This window comes from Oryzias melastigma, linkage group LG17 (genome assembly GCF_002922805.2).
Source record: "Oryzias melastigma strain HK-1 linkage group LG17, ASM292280v2, whole genome shotgun sequence".
Taxonomy (NCBI): domain Eukaryota; kingdom Metazoa; phylum Chordata; class Actinopteri; order Beloniformes; family Adrianichthyidae; genus Oryzias; species Oryzias melastigma.
This window is the reverse complement of record NC_050528.1, coordinates 25,924,265-25,947,160: the sequence shown is the minus strand read 5'-3', so window position 1 is coordinate 25,947,160 and position 22,896 is coordinate 25,924,265. Positions and strand designations below refer to the sequence as shown.

General features: G+C 41.0%; 1 protein-coding gene across 2 annotated transcripts in view; it reads right to left on the bottom strand.

The window, feature by feature from the left end:
- Positions 1–7,768, bottom strand: part of ephb3a (eph receptor B3a) — a 60,314-nt gene extending 52,546 nt beyond the window's left edge. For both annotated transcript variants that reach the window (XR_002919452.2, XM_024273825.2), the window contains exon 1: positions 7,261–7,768. Coding sequence is in view for 1 of the 2 variants with exons in the window: in XM_024273825.2 (XP_024129593.1) it covers positions 7,261–7,324 (64 nt within the window). In the remaining variant the exon portion in view is untranslated. The remainder of the gene's footprint in view (positions 1–7,260) is intronic.
- Positions 7,769–22,896: the final 15,128 nt, after the last annotated feature.

The window sequence follows — 22,896 nt, the reverse complement described above, 5'->3', positions numbered from 1 at the left end:
TGCTGGTTGTTCCCATTAAATCAGGGGTCCCCAGCCTCCGGGCTGTGAACCGGAACTGGAACATGGAGCACACCGGTACCCTAACCCGGTACAGGCACCCTAAACCTGGTATTGGTTTGTGTCCAGTAGCAGTGTTTGGTACTGCATCCAGTAGCGTGCCCGGTACCGGATTAAGGTTAGGGTACCAGTACTGGGTTAGGGTACAGGTAGCGGCCACGTCCCGAGGACCAGTCTGTGTGCGGTACCACATCCGGTACCGTGTACCGAGTGTTGTGGACCCTTGATTTTACGAACAGCCAGCATGTCAACAAACGACGAGTTGGGGACAAAAAAAGCATCAAAAAGTGACGCGGAGGGGTCCTTAACCAAACATCAATATGTGAGGAGTTAGGAGGGAGAATGCATAGGCCCAACAGTGTACAATCAGAAAAACACACTGTGGTACCAATCAACTATGTCACTTTGATGGTGCCATGACTTTTATTGACTGACTTAGACCAGTGAGGAAAAAGGACAAAAATCATGTAAATTTTTTACTGACCAGTTCATTCACTTAGGTTGGATCAAGCAATAGTTAAAAGAATAGAAGTTAACACACAAAATTTCCTTCAAATTATACTAAAGTTGAATTGCACAAATGCTGTTTTCTTCAAGGATAAAGTCATTTAAGCCAAAATTCTCTTGACGTTCAGATAAATTTGTGCATAATTTCTATTGCTTAAATGTCTGATTCCAAGTTTTGTCTTTAACTCCGCAGAACTTTGCTCTATACAGTAGGTCTACAACCACTCCCAAAGGTCTCACAATTCACACACTTTCTAACTTAAATAAAAACCAAACTGAACAAAAATAAAAGTATTTCAGTAGAAATGCTGACGCTGTCAAACAGACAGCTTTAGGTGAAGTTGCTGAAATACCTTTGTCGGCTTTTGGCACTTCTTAGCAACATTTTAAAATGGGATGATTTCTTTGTGGCATCAACTGTGAATGAAAGGCTGCAGGAATGAAACATTTGCTCTCACTTCAGGTCTGAAAGGTTTTTTTCTGCAGACCTGCTTTTGGGATGTCTTGCAATTTTTTCCAAACATTACCTGGGTATAACTTTTTTTCCATTTCATCCTAACGTTGTGAGTATTAAAATAAGTTAGTGGTGTGGGTAATGTGGAAGACAGTGTTGCATGTGGATATCAAAATGATATTAACCATAGAAGTAACTAAACTGGATGGATTATTGCTGACACAGCTGTCACAGCAAAATAAATAAATAAATAAAAATAAAAACATAAATGTTCCTTATACTCCAGAGAACCTAATATATGGATTAATTCTAGTTGTGCTAACTGGAGTTAAAACAATTTTTAAGAGGTGAACTGTCTAAGGCAGAATCTGAATTCTTCCCCTACCCCTACATTTAGCCCTGCAAACAGAGACCTATGAAATAATAGTGTTTTCAAATTTGGACGTTACTCCCACTCTATGATGTCATCAAAAGTCGCTGATCAGCTATGTTGGAGCTGCTAGCGCTCTGAAATTCACAACAACATTGTTTTATAACTTTGCAAAGGTCATGCTAAAACAAGAAGTCGTTACTTATATTTAAATGTAAACGTCTGTGCATCAAAGCACAACCATATGAAGAAAAGCTTTTCTCCTCCGCAGCACAGCGCGACCCGGAACACCCTTGCAACAGAGGATTCGGCATCCCTCCACGCAAGGGCTAGCCCTTAAAAAACCTATTTCAGAGAACTCTACCACTCCAAATGCCCCTAAAATTGCAGGGGTAGGGGGAACCCGGATGGGTAGGGGAAGAAGTCTGATTCGGCCTAAAAGTCTGTTTTTTAAGGAGTTACAAACAACGTTGGGTGATACTGTGAAATTGCTAACGTGTGGCAGAGTAGGCCTGTGTTGGTTTTATATGTAACTAACAAGGTTGAGAGTTAGTTTAGTTAAACTAGCGGTATCAGTCATTCTTTTTTACGTGTTGCAAACAAGGTTGACAGTTAAAGATATTGTAAATACGCTAACGAGGCTAACACGGCTAACACTTCTATCGTGGCTAACGCTTCCAATGTATTACAAACACGTTCTAGAATCACTGTGAACCCAGTTAATAACGTGGGACTGACTGACAGACTCATTTCAGACTATTTTGTCTCACTTAATGCGCCTATAGTTTGGAGTGACTTCAACATGACTTAAATCTGAAAGTAGACCATTTAGTGACAGAATGCCGGTGCGCCCCTATAGTCCAAAAAACAAGTTCCAAACATGGGGGATTGAACAGGACAAAATAAATTAAGAGATTTGTTGATTCACCCCATGGGTACCCAGATATTAGAATTTAATAAAACATTAAAGATTTAATGCAAAAAAAGCTCCTTTCTGACACCATCCTACAGAGATGCATTTGCAACATTTAGCATTTCTAGATGAACATCTTTTTGGAAAACAGAATGTGGGGGCTTGAGAATCGTCGAAAAGACTTACATTCAGAAAAAGAGACTCTCGGGGTCCATTTTCTACATCTGTTGAACTCTGCTTGTCCCGCTCAGTTCAGATCACACTGGGTGGTCAAATTCTGCTTATATTCTCTTTTAATGTCCTCGGGAATTTAGCATTGTAACTACAAATCTCTGTAGTCCAAAAATGCTATTGTTTCATTGCTGTTTTTACTCAAAGATTCCCTTCAACTTCTATGTGTCGTCCCCCTCCCAGTCTAAGCTGTTTTGCCCTTTATTTTGCACCTTTGTGCTTTGTGAATTGCTCAGATCCTCAATGACAAAACATTTTGTTCAGTCTGTTACAGCTTCAGCGCACACTCAGGCACAGCTGCTAGCATTCTTCAACCAGATTTAAACCAGCAGCACAAAGGAAAACGTAACTTTAGAAATGGCTGGGTTCACCTGTGCTGCTGACAAAGGCATTCGGGTAGTCTTTGTCCAGTGTGCCTGATGACCAGACGGCCTTAAATCTCACATGCTAAGATGGCAAATCTCACCTGGTTATTCCTGTTTGAGAGAAGAACTCCCCAAAGCATAAAAACCTGCACAAGCATTCTATTCTCTTAAAGTTCTTGTGAAATCTGAATAAAGTGGTGTTCCTTTATTGCTCAACCATAAGAAACCACTTACAGGCATGTATTCTATGTTATTTCACTGTCCTAGTTCCATTTGAGTCAAAGTTGTTTTCACACTAGGATAGTCCCATTAAAACGGTCATGTTCGGGGCGGGAAATGGGCGAGATATGAAGTTTCACACCTTTAATGGTTTGGTTGCTTCACACAACACAATCTGGAGCAGACTGAAGCAGACCAAGCTGCTTCAGAAAAAAAATAATCATGCAGTTTCAACAGCTTCTTATTTGGGGCAATGACCAGAAAGACCAGGAAGCACAAAAAAACTGGCAAGTCCCACGAGTCCTCTGACTCCTCTGCCGTCACCTCCTCGCTACATCACTTTTATTTAGGAGACATTTTTAAAGATTTTAGTAATTCATGCTCTGGGCTGTTTTTTCCCCTCATGCTTGCATCACTCGCCTTGGTTAGTTCCATGTGCATTCATACTGAAAAGAACACCAAGAGATCATATGCAAGTGAACCAAGTGTTTAGTCATGGGGAAACAAACTACAGCAGACAAAACACGGCCATTTGACTACCTTTAAGCATGGATTGTTGCATGCTGACATCTATATTTATATATGCTCAGCAACTCTGCGCAGCAAGTAGAAATACGCTTCAAGATCCCGTGTAAACGGGTCATCTAAATTTGCCCCTAAAAGCCTGTTTTTGAAGAAAGTGGACCGCAGCAAAGTTTTTAACATAAATGCCCATATATAACTCAACTGTGAGCTTTCCTTTGTTAAACGACGAATGTGCATGGCCTGACACTTGCTTTATTCAATTTCAATGTCATATGTTAAGCATGACATTTGTGCTCAAACCATTAACTATGAGAACTGGACCAAATAAAAGTGACATCATACATTCTTCTGGTTTCAACGAAATACAAAAATGGCCATATCAAAAAAGAAAATATCAGAGTTATAATACAGTAGTTATTCTGACAATTGCATTGACTGAGTAATAACTGTCTACTTCTCAAATGTAGTCTAAGGGATTTTGACCCTCTTGGAACCCGTGAATACTTCCTATTTGGAACATGAGAGTCAAGGTGTTGATATGTCCAGTCATATACATATACAGTCAATTTTTAAGCAATTTGACTGCAATTCTTTTCAGAGATTTAGGTCAAGTCCAGCACTCTTTCACAGTTCTTGTTGAATCTATGTGAATATCATCACACAGATGCTTTGTTTTATCTATGTTTTACCATTTTACTCTTTATTAGACTAGTTTTGCAATATGATTTGATGCTTTCAGCAGAAGATTTCCTGCAGATGCTGATGCATATACCTGAACATGACACGCCCTGCAGAAGGTGACAGACAGAGTGGGGATTTCTGTGAAGAACTGAAACCCAAATAAGGAATTACCTCCTCAAGCGTTTTCTTGACTTCTGTTTTTCTACTGTCTTGTGAAAATTTGGAAATATTTCTGCAGACCTGTTTATTCCCCTTTCCATATAAAGGAAACGAAGTTGATGTAACTAGGGTTAATAAGCTAATAAAAAGGGCTGGGATCACACAGGAAGCTCAGAGTAGATAGGAGGCACTGTGACGGTCATCTGGACCCCATAAGACAGTGCGCTGAACTTTTTTTTCAATTATTGTCGATCTTTACTGGTGTCCAATGACAGACATGGAGTCTTGTCCACTTTGTCTACCTTTGTCATGAAAGGGCTATCACCTCAATGTAAGGGAGGGGTCACTCGGTCCAGTTCTCACATACAGTCAATAGCTCAAACTTAAGTTTCCAGTTTGAAATAATATCATGGAGAGTCAGTGAACTCCAAAAGAATAAAGTATCAGCCCCCAGTTTTGCTGTTAATGGAAAATATATTTCCCTCAGCACAACAATTAATTAGTATTTATGAACAAAGCAAATAAGAATTAGCATTAAGGTCTACCAGTGGATTTTAAAGGACTTCCTTTGCGTGCGGAAGAAGTGAGCAACAGCAGTTAATAACCTCAGCTGTAGAACCCAAATGCACGCTTGTGAACAAGGTTGTTCTACTGATTAAGCACGACTTGAGCCAAAGGAGGAACTAATCAGAGAAATCAGTGACTGTTGTCTTTGCTTGGCCACATTCGGCCCTGCGAGGCATTCAGCTGAGCGAATACTCCTGGGCTGCCGAGCCACGCATCCTGCCCGTCCCTGGAGCCGGCGAGCGAGCGAGCGATCCGGTGCGTCACCCGCCTCCTTTTCCTCGTCTATTCGAGTGCCCAGAGGCGGCAGAGACAGAATCGCTCACCCTGAAAGGTCTGAGCTGCTGCTTTTCAAAACAGGCTCCATTTCCCATCGCACGGGCATGGGCAGCAGGCCGAGCGGCTCGCGTCTGTAAAAGCTGGGTTCAAGACCCCTATGTGAGCCGAGGTGAGACGCTGCAGCCTGGAAGTTGCAGAGCAGAGGCGGATGTCTAACTAGAACTTTTCCAAATAGGATTCAAAAGGGGGCTGCAGGGCACTGTTACCTAACAGCAAGCTTTCAGCTCTAAGCCACAGCAGAGGTCTCTCTGAATGCTCTTCATCGCTCCGGTGCGGCTTTTTTTGGGATGAATCAGGTAGAGAAACCGGATGGATATGGGAGAAGAAAGAGCGTTTTCAGCCAATAAAAGAGCTGGATGTCCTCAAGCTCCTCATCAGAGCCCGGCTCCTGCTGTAAAACAGTAAAACTGCAGCACACACCCCTTTCCATCCACCTCCCCAAGACCGGTTAAGGTTGAAAATGATCCCATTTGTTCCACAGCCCCCCCTCTTTCCTGTTAAATTTACAATACCTGTGAGACCGCAGAGCTGCTACAACTCAAATCCAGAACCCCCCCTCATCCCTCCTTTTCCTGACTCCTCTACAGGCTCCCTCATAAAACTACAGCAGTCATTCGGCCCCAGGGGTAAGAAAACACAATGCAGCAGTGGGAACTTCAGAGCATCACAAACCATGGCATTTAGTGTGTGTTTGTGTTTATTTATTTAATTTGAACTGTAAAAAAAAGAAGTGCCACACACTGATGTTTTATTCCCTTTGTGAGTGAGGCCCCCCCCCCCCTCCTCTTCTCTTCTATGATGCCAGCAAGAACAACACATGAATTATGCAGCAGCAAAATATCATCATCGGGGTGACCAAAACTCTCAAATCTGGCTGAGAATGATGCTTGTTGAGGTGTTTTATTTTTAGTGTTTTTGTTTATTTTGACCTAAATCTGCCTCCACAGGTCGACACACTGATTTCAATCTAAATAAGAAAAAAAAATCAAGAATGATCATCGGAAAAGAAAACACAGGTTTGTCCTGCTGATTGCTTCATAAACTCCCCTCCAGAGTGCTCATCCCGTCCCGTTTATGAGCTTTTAAAAATCAGAGGACAGTAAAAATTGCTGACTGTAAATGAGAGAGTAAAAATGTCACAGCGGCTGGAGCTGCCTCTCCAAAACAAACACGCCTCCTCCCATATAGGTGATTTTGGATCATCTGAGCCATCATCTGAAACAGCTCTCTCTAGAGTGACAGTTTAGGTTTTTGGGGGAGAAGCGGCGGCGGCTGATCATCTGAGCCCGTTGGGAGTGGGGAGAGCTGCTGCCGCCGCATTGATTTACTTGCTGACACCAGAACTGATGGGGGATCGGGCTGGCCGCGGTCCAGGTTGGAAGGAAAAGGAGGGGGGGGTGAAAAATGTAGAGGAGATTTTCAATGGAGGGGTGAGTGACGGAGGGGGGGAGGCTGCCACACACTTGTTAAGCCATTGACCTTTAATACACACTTGTCATCTGATATGTTTTACATGTGAGCCCCCGTGGAGAGTTGGGTGCATCATCATAGAGGAGTGAGTGGGGTAGGTGGGGCAGGTGGGCATCCTCACACTCGTTTGTGGGTGTGACAACAAGGACAATAGCAACAGGGCAGTCCTGCAGCTGCAGATCATCCTGGAGGGGGGCTGCAGAGACGCTGCATTTTTATTTATTTATTTATTTTTCAGGTAAACATTGATGAAGAGGCAGGTAAAGTGAGCCCCTCTTCCCCTCCTCTCTGCGTTTTTTTTTTTTTTGCCTCCTTTAGTGACGTTTTACAGTCAAATCCCTGCACACGCACTCACTCTATTGTTCATCAGATATTAAGTATTTCTGTGTAAATATGTGGGACCTACCTTCCACTGCCACGATCGCGGGGACCAGCAGGCTGCACACCCACAGCAAGTAATCCATTGTCATAAACCAGGCGTTTGCAACATGAATGAAGGCGCAGACCGGACCTGCTCGGATGGATGGATGGAAGGAAGGATGGAGAGTCAAGCGCGTTTCGTTGTCATGTCATCGGCGGTGGGGGCTCTCTCTGTCTCTCTCTCTCTCACAAGCCCCGGGGATGCCACCCAAAGCGCATTCGGACGCTCCTCCGCGGCGGGCACTGCGGTGCAGCTGGAGCGCTCACGCTGCGCTCTCCGTCCGTCTCATTCTGCGCTCGCGGCTTCACGGGTGAGGAGCCTCAGTCCGGGGGCGCATGTCCGCCGCAGCTGAGGGAGGGAGATGGGGGAGAGAGGGGAGGGAGGTCGTGCGCGCGGCGGGTGCGTGGAGCCCTCTCTGCCCGCCCGGGTGGGTCCGTGGATCTGTTGCTCCTCTGCGAGGATGTGTCGGAATGGCAACACAGACTCTTAGGGGGGCTGAGGGGGGCTGTGGAGGGGGGGCTTAGACGCGTCAATCCTGACTGGAAGGAAGGTAGTTTCCGGAAATTATTTTCAAAATAAAAGTAGTGTTGCCTCTGTCTCTAATAAAAAAAAACACCAATAAAAACATGCAAACATAAACAGTGTATTTGAATGATTTTGAAAAAAGCAGATAAATAAAAACTGTTTATATTTATGTTAGAAATATACAACATTGTATTAATGTCAGAAAAGGATGCATTTCTCCAAATACATTTTGTCTTTCATTCTTTTTAATAAGATACATTTTTGTCAAAACTAAATCTTTAATTTTTGTCAATTGATATTGATTAAACATTTTCTTTACGTAGAGAGGAAATATTCCGTGTTTTATGTGTTTAGTGCTTCAGAAACAAATAATTGAATATTGAGACTGATTTTTAGATCTAAACTTGCTTTGTAGAAAATATAACAGAAAAAAAATCTAGTTAGGCTTTACTAAATTGTTTATACATATTTGCTTATTTTACAGATAAATTGTGAATACGTTTTCAAAATAAGAAAAATTAAGTGTTCCTGTTCTTGGCAGTGGACCTCACCTCTGGCATGTCTGAAAGCATAATCTGCACAAGAAATGTAGCCTACTTAACATTCTGCTTTATGGTCATAAGGAAATTTGAGAAAACAGTTTAAAACATAAAATTGGAATTCATATTTATTTGCTTGGGACTAATAACTTGATAATAAATTACCAGTTTTTAGTATGAAATTTAATTGTAAAAGTCCATCTTAGATCTGTAAAGTAGCTATAAAGTGCTAAACTCAACTGTTGATTATTGTTAATAAATAAGCAACACAAAATTTTACTTAGAGTAGAATTTGAATCACACTAGACTACATTAAAGTAGGTTAAAATGAATGTAAAAAATATAGTGATAGCTATTTGTGCAAAGCTGGACATGTGTTGAAGATGTTTGACATTATTTCATTACAGAATTAAGAAGTGTTAGATTTTTTTTAAATGATTTCAATCTCACAATTTTGCATTTTAGTGTTAACATGTGAGTTTTATAATCTAATCCATGCTATTTCCTCAATTCAAGACATTAAGAGCCTTTATATTTCGTATAAATTGCTTCCTGTTTGGCCAAATAAAAGTTAAGCACGAGTAGTGTTTTATATGATTTTTGTTTTCTTGTGTTTAGATGACAAGTTAGTCACACATTCAATACTTTTTTGCTTTAAAATATTTAAATCTGGATGATATGTTTGCTGGGTCAAAAAGACTTAATAATATAAAATCAATGTGTCTATTGACAAACATGTTATGTAGTTTTGTAGTAATGTTTTTCAGTGCAATATTTACATTCTCTTTCTTCTGTGTCTTGCAATAGATTCAAGATGCTTTTTTTGTGTATCACATTGATACGTTTTTCATATGTGTCATACATACTTGCACTTTAAAAGTTGGTATGGGACCAGAGATCCTTGAATCCTTGAATTTTTAACATAATAATATTTTTTACATATTTTAATTTGTTTTTAAATATATATATATTGTTTGTGGTGAAAATTTAAATTTGTTTCGGGAAACAAAAAAAGTTTAATGTTCTTACATTGGTGGGAAAACATTAATGTTGTATTTTCAGGCTAATTGAAGTCTAGAAGTAGTATGATGTTCATATTTCAATTTAATAAACAGCTAACACTGACGTCATTCCTGTAGTTTGCTAGGAAAAAAAATGTGATTTAATCCTTTATTTTGAAATTCTCCAATATCCGACTGTCTCATAGGTGTTCGCGTCGACTTTTATTTTGGCATCGCTGTCAGAGTGTGCGCGCGGAGGGGGGTGAAAGGCGCGAGGAAAAAAAAAAAAAAAGAGGCAGGTCGGTGCTCCGCTTCCCGCAGACTCCAGGCGGCCGCCAGCCGGCGATGTTCGTCCGCGCCGCGGGCAGGTAACTCCGGCCGGACCGCTGCGCGGATCGATAGCGCATTAAATGGACCGCGGCCGAACCGGCGGGGGACGTCAATACGAGCTCTGATAACAATGAACAGCCGAGCTTCCTGCTGCGTGGATTGAGTGGCCTCTGAGCCTGATCCTGCATTAAAGCCATCTTTGGCTTAACTGGAGAAAATCTCACATCAGGGTTTACCAGATGAGTTAAAAATAAAAAGAGGAGAAGATAGAGTGATTAAATGAAAGGCATCATGGCAGTCAAGCAGAAAGTTGTTTTCTTCTGGGGGTTTATGACAGAAAATACAGTTTATGTCCTCTGAGCTTTGATGGACTGCCTTCCCTCATTAGTTCCTGTCTTAGTTTGACCTTTCTCAGCCTCTGTCTCGCAGTCCCTCCCCATGGGTCCTTTTCCAGTGGTCCCTATTGTCCTCCCCCAGTGGACTCTGTTGTGTGTCTGTGTGTGGTTGGGTCTCAGCTCAGGGACAGGGCTCCCCTTCACGCCATGTCTCCCCTTTCCGCTGGATCCCACACATGCAAATTGTCCCCCCGCCCCCTTTGGGCAACAAACACACCCACCCCCATCATCCCAAAGTTTCTTTGTCTCGCAGACTTTGTGTATTAATTAACTACAGTTCAGCTCCCAGCAGGCCCGGGTCAGCAGGCGCTACCCAGAGCGGTGATGGATGGCTCTTTTTAAGCACCTCCATTCAGCCTCACTCATGGAGAAAGGCATGTTAGTGCACTCGTCAAGGCAGGGTGATGTGAAAATTACCTTAGAGGGACTAGAGGACTCTTTTTACTAAGGGTGTAACAGTTAATTTTAACAATTCAATCCATATAATTTGTGATAGCCAATACGATTCATAGTCGATATCGGTCCATTTCGAACGATCCAATTCAGTGACCTAGAATCAATCCAGGACATCTTTAGCCAAAAATTCAACAAGTGTGACTCCAGCTGTGTACACATCGGGCATGTGATACAGGTTGAAGAACATAGTAAATGGACATTCTTGAACATGCGTTTAGCATATGGTGTAATACTGGACTGTCACTACTGGATACTAGTGCATTGAAAGAGGGTTGTTGTGAAATGTCACTAATTTCACAAATCTTGCCCCAGGCTTTTTCTTTCACACCTCTACTTGGATATGTATGACTGACTTGGTGTCATATAGTTGACCACAATTATTATTTTTTTTTTTGGCTGCACAGTGGAGCAGTGGTTAGTGCTCTTGCCTCACAGCAAGAAGACCTCTGGTTCAAGTCCCGGCTGGGGAATCTGAAACAAAACACCAACTGGGGACCTTTCTGTGTGAAGTTTGGATGTTCTGCCCATGCATTTGTGGGTTTTCTCTGGGGACTCTGACTTCCTACCACCATCCAAAAGCATGCTTCATAGTTAAATTGGTTACTAAATTGTCCCTACGGGTGTATAGTTGTGGCCCTGCGACAGACTGGTGACCTGTCCAGGGTATACCCTGCCTTCGCCCACGAGTAGCTGGGTTAGTCTCTGGCAGCCCTGAGACAGGTTTGGAGAATGAATGAATATTAATTTCTCCTTCGTGATTGTTTGTCAAACAGTTGGCACTTCCATGCTCCCCTTACGTCACTTTCAAATCAGAGTCTCTGATTGGTCAAAGTTCAATGGCTGTTTTGTAAGGCCGTTGACAAAAAGGTGGGAATTGAACCCACAATCTTCCGATGAGGGGTCGATCACCCTACCGCTGCACCACGACGGATATTAGTCTATTTTGTTGCAATTTTGAAAAATCCAATTTGCTAGCCTAAAATCAATCCAGGACATCTTTAGCCAATATTTAACCAGTGCGATTCATAGATGAATACCTTGTATTGAACAGTGCAGGGGAAGTTTTCCAGATTTGTTGTATCTCTTGCGAGATATCAAAGTTCAAATTGAATATGTGTACAAACAAGAGTTAATGGCAAATCAATCAACATCATAGTTTCATAAAGTTCAGTCCACTGTTCTTGGAACATTATTTTCCAATATCTATGTAATCGATGTATCTGATTTTGAAGCGGCTTTAAGTTCATTTGATTAACAACTTACCCTAGATAGATCGATCTGGTTAGATCACTGGAATATATATTAATTAATCATTACACCCCTCCTTTTTCCCCTTCTGTCAACACACTTGTTCCACTAAAGGTCCTCAGACTTATTGGACCAAATTCATAAATCCCTTCATAAATTCTGCTTTGCACCAATTCTCCCCCCTACTCTGTTAATGTACATGATGTATGCCGTCATTTACATGACCGGGCAAAAATCCAATCCCACCAACATCCCTCATCTCGGGAAGCCTTCTGCGTGTTCTGGCGTTGTTTCAGACCAACCTTTCACCCGCCTGCTCTTGACGGACCGGCAATCAAATCCGCGGTTCTGCAGCTGCCGACAGGCCTGGGATTGTGTGTGGCTCAGTTGTTGCTGTGACAGGTAGAATAAAGAATTGCTGCTTTGGAGAGAGTCTTCCCATCCTGTTGCGGATGAGAAATCAGCTCTTTGGCTCTGGAGGGGGGGGTGGAAAAAAAAATACATATTTTACAGAGCATGGACTGAAGTCATGAAGAGCCAGGGATGAGGTGGAGAGAATGAAAACCAGCTCCGAGAGACAGGGGCGTTAAGTTGACAAGAAGGGATGACAGAACAGCTCCACAAGTAAGACTGTCTCTTGCAAACTACCTGTGAATTATGGAGTCCAGTCCTGCGCTCAGTGTGTATCACATGCTTGCACCGCGATGTGTGCACGGGGCTCATTTTTCAAATCAATTTTACATGAATGCAGCAAGTTTCCGTACTAATCTGCCCAGCTTATGCTCTGTGCATGTTGCTTTTTACATCTTTTTTTCCTTCGTGGAGCACCTAAAAAAAATCTGTCGTGGGAATAAAAATGCAAGGCACATAAAAGTCCACATTCATACCTCAGATGTATAATTTACAGCGTCAAGCTGCAAACAAGTCGCCAAGGATAAACAGTCGAGGGAGGGAGATTAATTCAAGCTAATCAAAGAAATCTTTAGCTGAAATCCTTTCAGTCTGCGGACCTAGGAGAATAATCTTCTTTTTTGATTCTTCTTGTTTGTTTCACTTTGAATCAGAAAAAAATAATCAATTTGTTATGAAGCATGAAAGCAACAGCAGTATTTAAAACCAAATCTATGTGCAGAAATAGAGACTTGCATTTTAAAGCATCTATGGGTGAAAAACACTGTAGCCTGCAAATTTGTGGGGAAACAGTACATAATACACCGCATAATGACGGTGCACCAACTTTTTAATTCACCTTCATAGCACCAAGTGAAAATATTTTCTGTAAGACGCTGGCTTCTTTCATTTTGTTCTAGGAGTCGTTTTGTTCCTAGAATCATCTCATTCTGTTGTTAGAAAGTTGTCTTGTTGTCTGTGCACAGAAAATTTTACTTAAATAAAACAATGAAGGAAAATAAAGCTAAATCAGGGTCAGGTACGTAGAGGTCAAAAACAAGCATGGGAGCATCAGAGATCAGACGTTGGGTAGAACACGACAAGGCAGGAGGCAGACGAACAGGTAAAGAACATTTGTTTAAGATGGAATTTATTGAAGACGGGACACAATTGAAAGATATACAGATATACGGATAAAGATATACATCTAAAACAAACGTTTTTGGTTGATCACCGCTAGCTCTGTGGAGAAATTTGGTGTTGGTATAATTCTTGATTTGTAACTCATACAATAATTTTTTTTGCATAATTACAAAAATTATAAAATACAAAAAAAATACAATTTACACATGCACAACTTCAAATTACAGCAGTAACTGCACACACAAAACTGCATTTACACACAAGTCTGATTTGAGACTCTTCATGTCTTCAAGATTCGTGTCTAGTGATGCATTTAAATGCTGCTTGAATGCTGGATCATCAAAGTTTTCTTATCAGCCGCTTTGAACTTAGATTGTGAATAATATCTGGTGAAAATGTTCCCACTTTCTTTAACAGATATGCCCCGCTAATTAATATAAAAAAAAGTAAAAAAGTGTAGTGGGTCAATCAGCCCTACAACCGCTGCTCTAAGGGAGCTAAGAGTCCCCGTTCTTCATTACAGTTGTAGTCAAATATAAATAAAAGGTGTGTAAATTCAGTAAAAAAAAAAAGGAAAAAGGCATTCCAAGGATACAAAACAACCCCATATCATTCCTCTACCACCACCATGCTTTACACTCTCTGACATTCAACAACAGTTTCTATCAGAATTTGTTTCCGATCATTTGAGCAAGTATGGTGATAGTTTATTTCTACACTGTAACATCAAAACTCTCCTTATGACAGATATAAGCTTCTTTTTCTTCATCGTCTACGTGTCTTTCAGTTCGAGTGTTGATGAACTGCCTGTGTTCGGGTGGCTGACATTGTTGAATGGCTACACTGATATATTTATCCTGAAGTGACAGATTTCTCATAAAGGAACTTGCTGCACTGTGTAAGTGTTAGAATATAACATTTAGCACAAATGTCTGAAGGTAACACAAACATTTGCCCTGGTGTAGATTCTGGATTTTCTCAGGTCATGAATCAAAAAGGAGGTTTTCTAAGGAAACCTTTAAGAAAAAAAACATGAAAAGTCGCAGAGAGCAAAGAAACAAACCAAAGATGGTCTCAGTTTAGGTTCTCTTCAATGTGTTATTAGATCCAGTGAACATTTGAACACCCAAGAAAAGCAGTTCCTATAGTCTTTTATTGTTTTTTATTTTTGCTTTGTTCTTGTTTGAAGGATTTAAGCTTGATGTTTAAGAGTTTAAATGTTGTTGTAAGTCAACATCAAGTGAAGCTTCTGAGGGCATTTTTTTTTCATCTGTAGAATCACAGTCATTTGAGACATAAAGAATAAAAACCTAGCAGTTAAGTAATTAATTCTAAAGGATTTTTTAAATTTATCGATCCTTGAGTGGTCTAAATTAAATGGACCCTATGGAGGTATCAAGATTCTTTATATCTTTGACTTTGCACAAGTTTGAATTTGTTAGTTAATATCCCCTGCAAGTAATGTCTTGTAAGCTAAAACATTTTATAATGGGGGCGGAAGACTTTGAAAGGGTGGCAAATGAGAACAACAGGGTGGAAGATCTTTACAAATGAAAGGATCAAAAATATGTATGCGTAAAAAAAGTAAAATACATAATTTGAGAGGCTCAAATTCAAATCTAAGGGTGAATCTAAGGGTGAATTCATAGAGGACATATTGAGAAGGACCTGGTTGCAGGCAATATGGTGCCCAAACACAACATTAAACTCATCATTAGCCGCAATTGTAGCTGAAAGCTGAATATGCGTATCTATACTAGAAGATTCCTAACCGTAACCCTTACCCTAACCCTTCGACCTAACCCTAACCCTTACCCTAACTGTAACCCGCTTCCGGTGTTTTTCTAATGGAAGATGTTAACCTAATGCAAACTTTGGTTGAGCACTTTTGCCTAACGATGCTCTGGCGCCATCTTGGGGGCACGTTATTTTCTGTGGCCAGGTCCTCTTGGTCACATTTGGTTCGCTTAACCCTTGTTCTATCCTATGCATTTACATTAAAAGTTAGGTCATCTGGACACCTTTGTCTTGGGAGGGATCACACATCGATGTAAGGGTCGGGTCATCTGGTCCCCATGAGAGAGCACAATGGTTAATTTACCCTTGTGCTATCTTAGCCATGTTGACGTTAGGAGTTGGGTCATCTGGACCCCACAAGACAGCAGGCTGAACATTTTTTTTAAGGATTTTGGATTTTCACTGTGGCAGACATGAAATTCTGTCCACTTCCACCCACATTTGTCATGGGATGGATAACAGGTCAATGTAAGGCTTGGGTCATCTGTATCCCATAAGGATCACAAGGGTGTTGCAGAAATAGCAATGGCAATATTTTAGGGTGTATTCATACAGGAACAACCACTTGGTCCAGATCGAGTCCTGAATCTTGTATTGCGTCCGTCAAGCAAGCTTTCCTGTTTCAATTAACTCTGGTTTCACTTTACAGAAACGTCTTGATAATTTCTTAAAATTTGTCAATAATGATACTAATATTGACTCAAAAATGGGGTGCTTAGAGGGACAGCAATACCCTTTAGTTTAAATTTCTCACATGACTCTGTCTTTATGCCTTTATCTGTGACATCTCTTCAGATGTCCATTTCTTGTTATTCTTGTAATGACAAGTCTAACACAAACAGCTATCATTGATTGCAGAAATAATAGGATACAGTGATGCTCAGGCGTTGAGCTGGCTGTTGGCCGTCGTTTCGGGGCCACCAACACTGCTGGGCTCCTCAGACTCCCATCAGCCCACCGCTGTGCGCTCACTTGATTGATAATGACTTGGTGTTGGTTTCAGTTTGATATGACTCGGGAATCGACTGTCAGCAGCTCCAGGTTACGGGTGTAGAGCTCCGCCTGCAGCTAATGAGTGGAGAGCTGTCAGTCTGGACTTTCAAAACTGGGAGATTTTTGCTTTGCCACTGCAGGTAATCTAAGGCACAAATAATGAGTGATCATCGGGGGGAGCCAGGCGATGCACCACAAAAAACTAATTAAGACAATTCCATTTTAGTGGGCACAGACAGTTTCTCCGCAGAAATCGTTCTCCTTCGGAATTATTCACAGGAGGCGTTATTGATGATTCGCCACATTCTGAAACTTTCCCACCATTTCCTCCTCCATTATTCATCCACCTCTACTTTTTAATCTCCTGTGAGCTGACTCAGACCTCCACTTCCATTTGCAGACTGTTCCTCCGCTATGCTCATGTCTGTAGCATTGATTAAATGGACCCCAGTGGGCTGGGGATTACATTGGGGTCTATTTGAAATGGCATTTCTACAGTGTTTTTTCATTACTGAGCATACTATTGGAATTTAGATAAACTGAGTCTGGGTAGGCTTTTCTGATTTCTGAGTTTATTCGCCTGGTCCACATGGGGTCCATTTGTAGCAATTTAACAATTACTAGCTTTGGTGTGTTTGCTAATTTTCAGTGCTCACATCCCTCACCAGCCTGCAGAACTCAGCCAAGTGGGCCCCCACAGGAAGCAGAGGCAGCGGTGGAGACAGAAAATGAACACCGACAATTGTTTCTCATCAGGTGAGACGGAACCGATCAAACTGGGCTCAGACAAATCAGATAACTGTAGACGGAGAAATAGCTCGACTGCTGTCCCCAGCGCTGATCCTTCTGCTAAATCTATTCGTATTTTTAACTGAGCATTAGAAGCTGATAAAGGCGCGACCCCACTCTTGAAAGTTTAGAGAAAAGAAAATGCTTCCTCAAAGCTGAGGCAGATCAGAAAGGCGATTCATGTGTGGGCCTGCAGTCATTAAAGTTCACCGTTTGCTCCCAAAATGCAAATGTGCTGTTAACTCTCTGGCCTCATCGCATTTCAGAAAGTTTATGTTTAAAAAAACATGACATCCAGAGATTTAACAGCATTTATTATTCATTTTTAACCAGCAAACCAGCAGACTTTTGGCTTTTTGATCATGTTAACGTTCTTTTAACTGAGGCGTCATCGACCTCACAGATGAAGCACAGGATGCGGACAGTTTCGAGGTTTTGGACAATTTAGTGAACCAATAAGCCTCATAGTGAAGATCCACAGTTGAGAACATTTCCTTCTCTTTCACAGGGAGCTGTAGTCTCCTCTTTAGACTTTACTCAAGCAAAAATATGATTAGAAAGGCCAAGCAAATCCTGATTTCCCTGGAGGCTCCATTCATTCATTTAGAACAGAAAGTCCTGTGGCTTCCTTTGCCACTTTCTGTTCTAGTCAAACCTTAAAATGACATAAAGGGGGATATGTTCTAAAAGCGTGGGTGGCTTAAGTGTCCGAAGTACCTTCATATAAAGAAAAAAAACCCAAATGTTTGTGTTGACTTTCTGCTCTACTCCAGAGTTGCATCAAAACAGGGCCGGATTTAGCGAACCCAACTGATGGTATATCAGGGGGGCAAATGTTGGTGTGCTTAGAGCCTCTAAAATACACAGAAAGCCATTATATAATCATATCAGGTTAGGGTAAATCAAACCAGGTTAGGGTACCAGAAAGGACCAAACTGGAATGAAATAGACTGGACTGGACTGGATCAGATTGGACCAGTACCGGGTTAGGGTACCAGAGCAGACTGGAATAGGCCAAACTGGACCAGACTGGATTGGACGGGTACCGGGTTAGGGTACCAGACCAGACTGGACTGGACTGGACCAGTACTGGGTTAGGGTACCAGACCGAACTGGACTAAAATTGACTGGATTGGATCGGGCCGGTACTGGGTTAGGGTACCAGATCAGACTGGACTTGGCTGGACTAAAATGGACTGGACTTGACTGGACCAGACTGCACTGAACTGGACGGGTACCTGGTTAGGGTACCATACAGAACTGAACTGGACCGGACCAGACTGGACTGGACTGGGCCTGTACAGGTACCCTAACCCGGTATCCTTCTAGTCCATACTGGACCGGTACTCTAACCCTGTAACGGTCTGTGTCTCATGGGTTGGGGATCCCTGATTTTTATATGTATTTTTTACCTGTTTTTTACCTGGTGCCAAACGGCCCACAAACCGGTACCAATTCACGACCCGTAGGTTGGGGACCCCTGATTTAATTAGAGCAGCCAGCACATCAAAAATGATGAGTTAGGGACACCCAGAACGCCAAAGAGCAATGCAGAGGGAGACCTAACCATACGTCCAGATATGACAGGTTGGGACTGAGAATGCGTTGGTATATCCAACAATGCTCATATCCGGCCCTGCATCACGACCAATCACTGAGCAAAACCCACCTGCCTGACAGTTATTAACACACATGTTGTTTTATGGCGCAGCATTCCTCTGCTTAAGAGCTTCACATTTCCCTCAGGAGCTGTTAGAAACCAAAGAGCTAAAAGCTGAATGAACACACGTGGAGCAGGAACCACAATATGAAGCAGGAACTCGCTTCTGGATCAGCTGGATGTCATAATTTAAAGGTTTAATTTATTCTCTTGATTTTATTAAATGTCAGTTAAACTTTATTTATTTATTTTATCACATTTTATTGTTGCTCTGCAGGTTCACATGTCACATCTGATGGTTTTTTTGGAGGGAAAAAACCTTCATCCAAGAATGTAAATTCAAGCAAGAAAACCGAAAAAATGTCCTTAAGAAGACAACGAGATAAAAAAATCTATTAAAACTTGCCCTCCTCTTAATGATTCCCTCTAGTTCTTTAGGCTTAAGATAATTTCCAATTCCAAGCAACATTAAGAGTACAAACTACAATGGAATGTGGATAGGCTCTACAATTTCCAGACCACTTCCTTCCAAAAGAAACAAAAATTTCAACAGAGTAGCTTGTGACAAATCACGTTTTCTTTGGAGCGGGAGGTGTGTGTGCAGTATTTCAGAGAACAAATTAACCCACAAAAGCCTTTTTTTTTTAAATAAAAGTTTTTCTTATGTTTATCAAGTTGTGCTCTGAGGATGGGAAAATACAAACATCAGGTTGAGAATCAATCAATCAATATACTTTATTAATCCCCTGGGGGAAAATTCATTGTTTTTTAGTACAACCAAGAACAAGACAAGTTAGAGTCATTGTGATAGAAAGAAGGTGCAGCAAATGAGAGTCATCAAAGATAGGGCTAAACATGTGTCATAAGATAAGGAACTTTAAGTGTTTTGAGAAATTGACAGTAAAGAGATGAGATGTCTGTTCTGTTTGGCAAGTGGGAAAATTCACCAGTCGACCAAGCAAGTGAGCTTTAGTCTGTTTACTGAAGATGGAAACAACATTCCTGTTACTTTAAGTCCAATGTATTTCTTGTTATTGGCTTCTCTATATATTGGTAGAAGCAATAAGCATGGCCAGTTAAAGCAAAAACAGTAGTCCATCCGTGGATGGAAATGATGTTGCTGCACTCCATTGATGTCCCACAAAGTTTCAGTCAACTGTAGGCTCCTCATGAGCTAGGAGGGATTTGGATTCAAATTGAGGAAATGCTTCCCTTTATATCCTTGGAGTTTTATCCTGAGTTTAGCTGTAAAAAACAAAAGCAAAAATCTGTAAAGTAGTTGAAACTCATCAAACAAAGAATAAGGATGAATATGTTAACCATGCAGACTTGAGCCACCAAAGTCAAAAGCACATAGAGGAATTAAACAGATCTGAGTGTTAATACACAGATTTAGAATAAAACCTTGTTTGCCAATTCAAACTATACTATTTTGCTTAAGCACTCACAAAACAGAGCGGTGTATTCCAGAGCTCCTCACAGTATAGGACGAGTCCCAGATCAGTTCAAAAACAAGTCAAGACCTTTTCCCACGAAGTTTAGTGGGAAATTGTGTGATTTAATGAGTACAATTCTACTCAGTGACAGCTTTTTATTGGACCTCTGAACCCTCAAGACATATCTGAATACCATACTTCACTGTGAGCACCTCAGCTCAGGACAGAACCCAAACATCCTCCCACACCGAGTTTGAGGTCAGACTTCTGAGCCGGCGTGATGACGGAGGAAACATCTAGTATGGATGCTACCTGGCTGAGTGTTCAGCCGGCCTCATAGGAGGCTGCTTTGCTGATGGAACATGAGCACCTTCCAGTGTCAGTAAGGTGTAGTGCAGAGTTCAAACTTCCTTTTATTTATCTTCTGTTTCCATCAGGGGCTGCACGGTGGCGCAAGTGGTTAGCGCTCTCGCCTCACAGCGAGAAGGCCCCGGTTCGACTCCCGGCTGGGACCTTTCTGTGTGGAGTTTGCATGTTCTCCCCGTGCATGTGTGGGTTTTCACCGGGGACTCCGGCTTCCTCCCACCGTCCAAAAACATGATTCATAGGTTAATTGGTGACTCTAAATTGCCCCTAGGTGTAAATGTGAGAGTGGATGTGTGTGATTGAGGCCCTGTGACAGACTGGCGACCTGTCCAGGGTGTACCCCGCCTTCGCCCATCAGCAGCCGGGTTAGGCTCCGGCACCCCCGCGACCCCGAAAGGGACAAAGCGGTCAGGGAAATGGATGTTTCCATCAGGTTAAAAACTCATTATCTCCAAGAAACAACACTGACCTTTTATATGGTTAAGCTGATTTTTCTTCGTTTTCATGGATTTGATAGGAAGCTAGAAGCATTTTTGTTCAGAAACTTGAATGCTTTTATAATTAAAAGTGTACTTTTTTTTTTTTTACAAAGGATTTATGGTTAAAAGTTCTCCATTATATAAGGAACTTGTTTTTTTACGTTTTTTCTCATATCTCATTAAAGTTTCATTTTTATTTTGAAACTGAGGCAATAGATCGAGTTATTGAAGATCGAAGTGGTGCTGTAGAATTAGATTTAAATGATTTTCTCCGTTTAGTTTCTAGTGGTTTGCATTTAACATTTATTTATCTATTTATGCATTATTATTTTCTAATATTTTTTCTGACTTAACGGTCTAAAGGAGAAGCTGTTCTGTAGTTTTGCATTCACACAGGTAAACAAAGGTGATTAACTGAGTCTGGGAGAACCCTGAACATCTCTTATCTGAATTTTCATGAAATAAAATGATTTTTAAAAGTCAGATCCTTGTAAAAAAGGACAAAAAAAAGTTTGTTTTCTACTTGACTGCAAAGACAAGAGACTTGTTTACCTTCCATCAGAGTTCTTCGTAGCACCTTGCTGTGCTCCATGATGTTCTGCAGCGACTTAAAGTTTTCTTCTGGTTCTGATCCGCCTCCAGTCTACCTCTCGAGAAAGGATGTGAGACAGAAAGGCGTCGTCTTTGAGAGGCCTCAGTGACAGATGATGCTGCAAATAAGATCTGTTATAAATAGTTGTTTGTTTTAAAAATGCTGGTGTTGACCTGATTTTCTGGTTCATTTCCTGAAAACAAAGACAATTCTCACAGCAGTAATCTTTGCATTTATCCTGATCTGAAAGTTACCACCGCCCATGATCACCTTCATACTTGACAAAGTAAACAAGGAATATTCTGCATGATCAGAGACATCAGTGCAGTTGACAGTTTTCTCACGGTGCAGACATGGATCAGCATGAGCTGGTTTCAAAGTAGGTCTGAACTTCTAACAGATGCTGCCATCTTAGCTTTAGTCAACCATTGCAAAACCTGAATGTTAAGAAGGTAAAAAGTCCCACGTTATGAGAAATATTGTTTTGTTTTATGTCTTGCAAGAAAAACAAAATTTCCTAGGGGGCCTGTTCTGTTAACACCTCTTTAAAGTATCACTAACTGCTGACTGATGCTGGTTTTTATTGAAGAGGTATAAATAGTTTCAGGAGCCCTTATTACAAAGGTATTACAATATTGTTAATATCTGCATCAAAATACTAATTAATTTACAGCAAAACTTTACTAGTTACATTTCAGTTGGTTGGATGTGGGGCTGGTACACCAGAACCAGGGTTCATTTCCCACGTGGGTCAATGATAATGGCAGACGCTAATCCTGGGCGGATCGATCCAAAATATCGATAGTATCAATCTAAAGTTGGTATCGGAATGGGATCGATACCGGCCTGCAGATATCGATATTTCCACTCTATATAAATGCTGAGTTGTTTGTTGTTTAAAGGCTAAGAAGTTACAAATTCTTTATATTACTACCAGTTTTTTTTTAAATCGTTGAACATTTTGATATATTTTTGTACCATAGTTAATTGTTTCTTTTAATTTGTAGACTCTCTTGAATTCATTTCTTTCCTTTTTATTTATTTCTTGAAGTTTTTATTTTAATAAACTCTTTTCACATGCGCACCAGAACTTGCTTTAGGTGACATTCTGAGGAACCTTTAGCATGAAGTACCAGCACGATTTTTACTTCAATGGCACTTAAGATGATCTGTATAAAAATAAGGTAAAAAAAAAATTAAATCCTGGTTGTTGTGTCAATTTTTGTTTTAACGTCATATAGCCTTAAATTGCTGAACCAAATTTCCTGTTGACATTCACAGACTTAATAAACACATTCATTTATTGTCCAGTTTATACTCAGAGCTGACAGCCGTCTTCCTGTTGTTGGTGTGAAATTGGTGAATATTTTTATCTGCTTTTAATAGAAAGCTTTCGGTTTGATTTGTTTTTGTTTTCATGAGGAACGCAGGCTCTGTATTTAGTTAGTTTTCCCTCCTTTCAAAGCATTTTTATGATCAAAA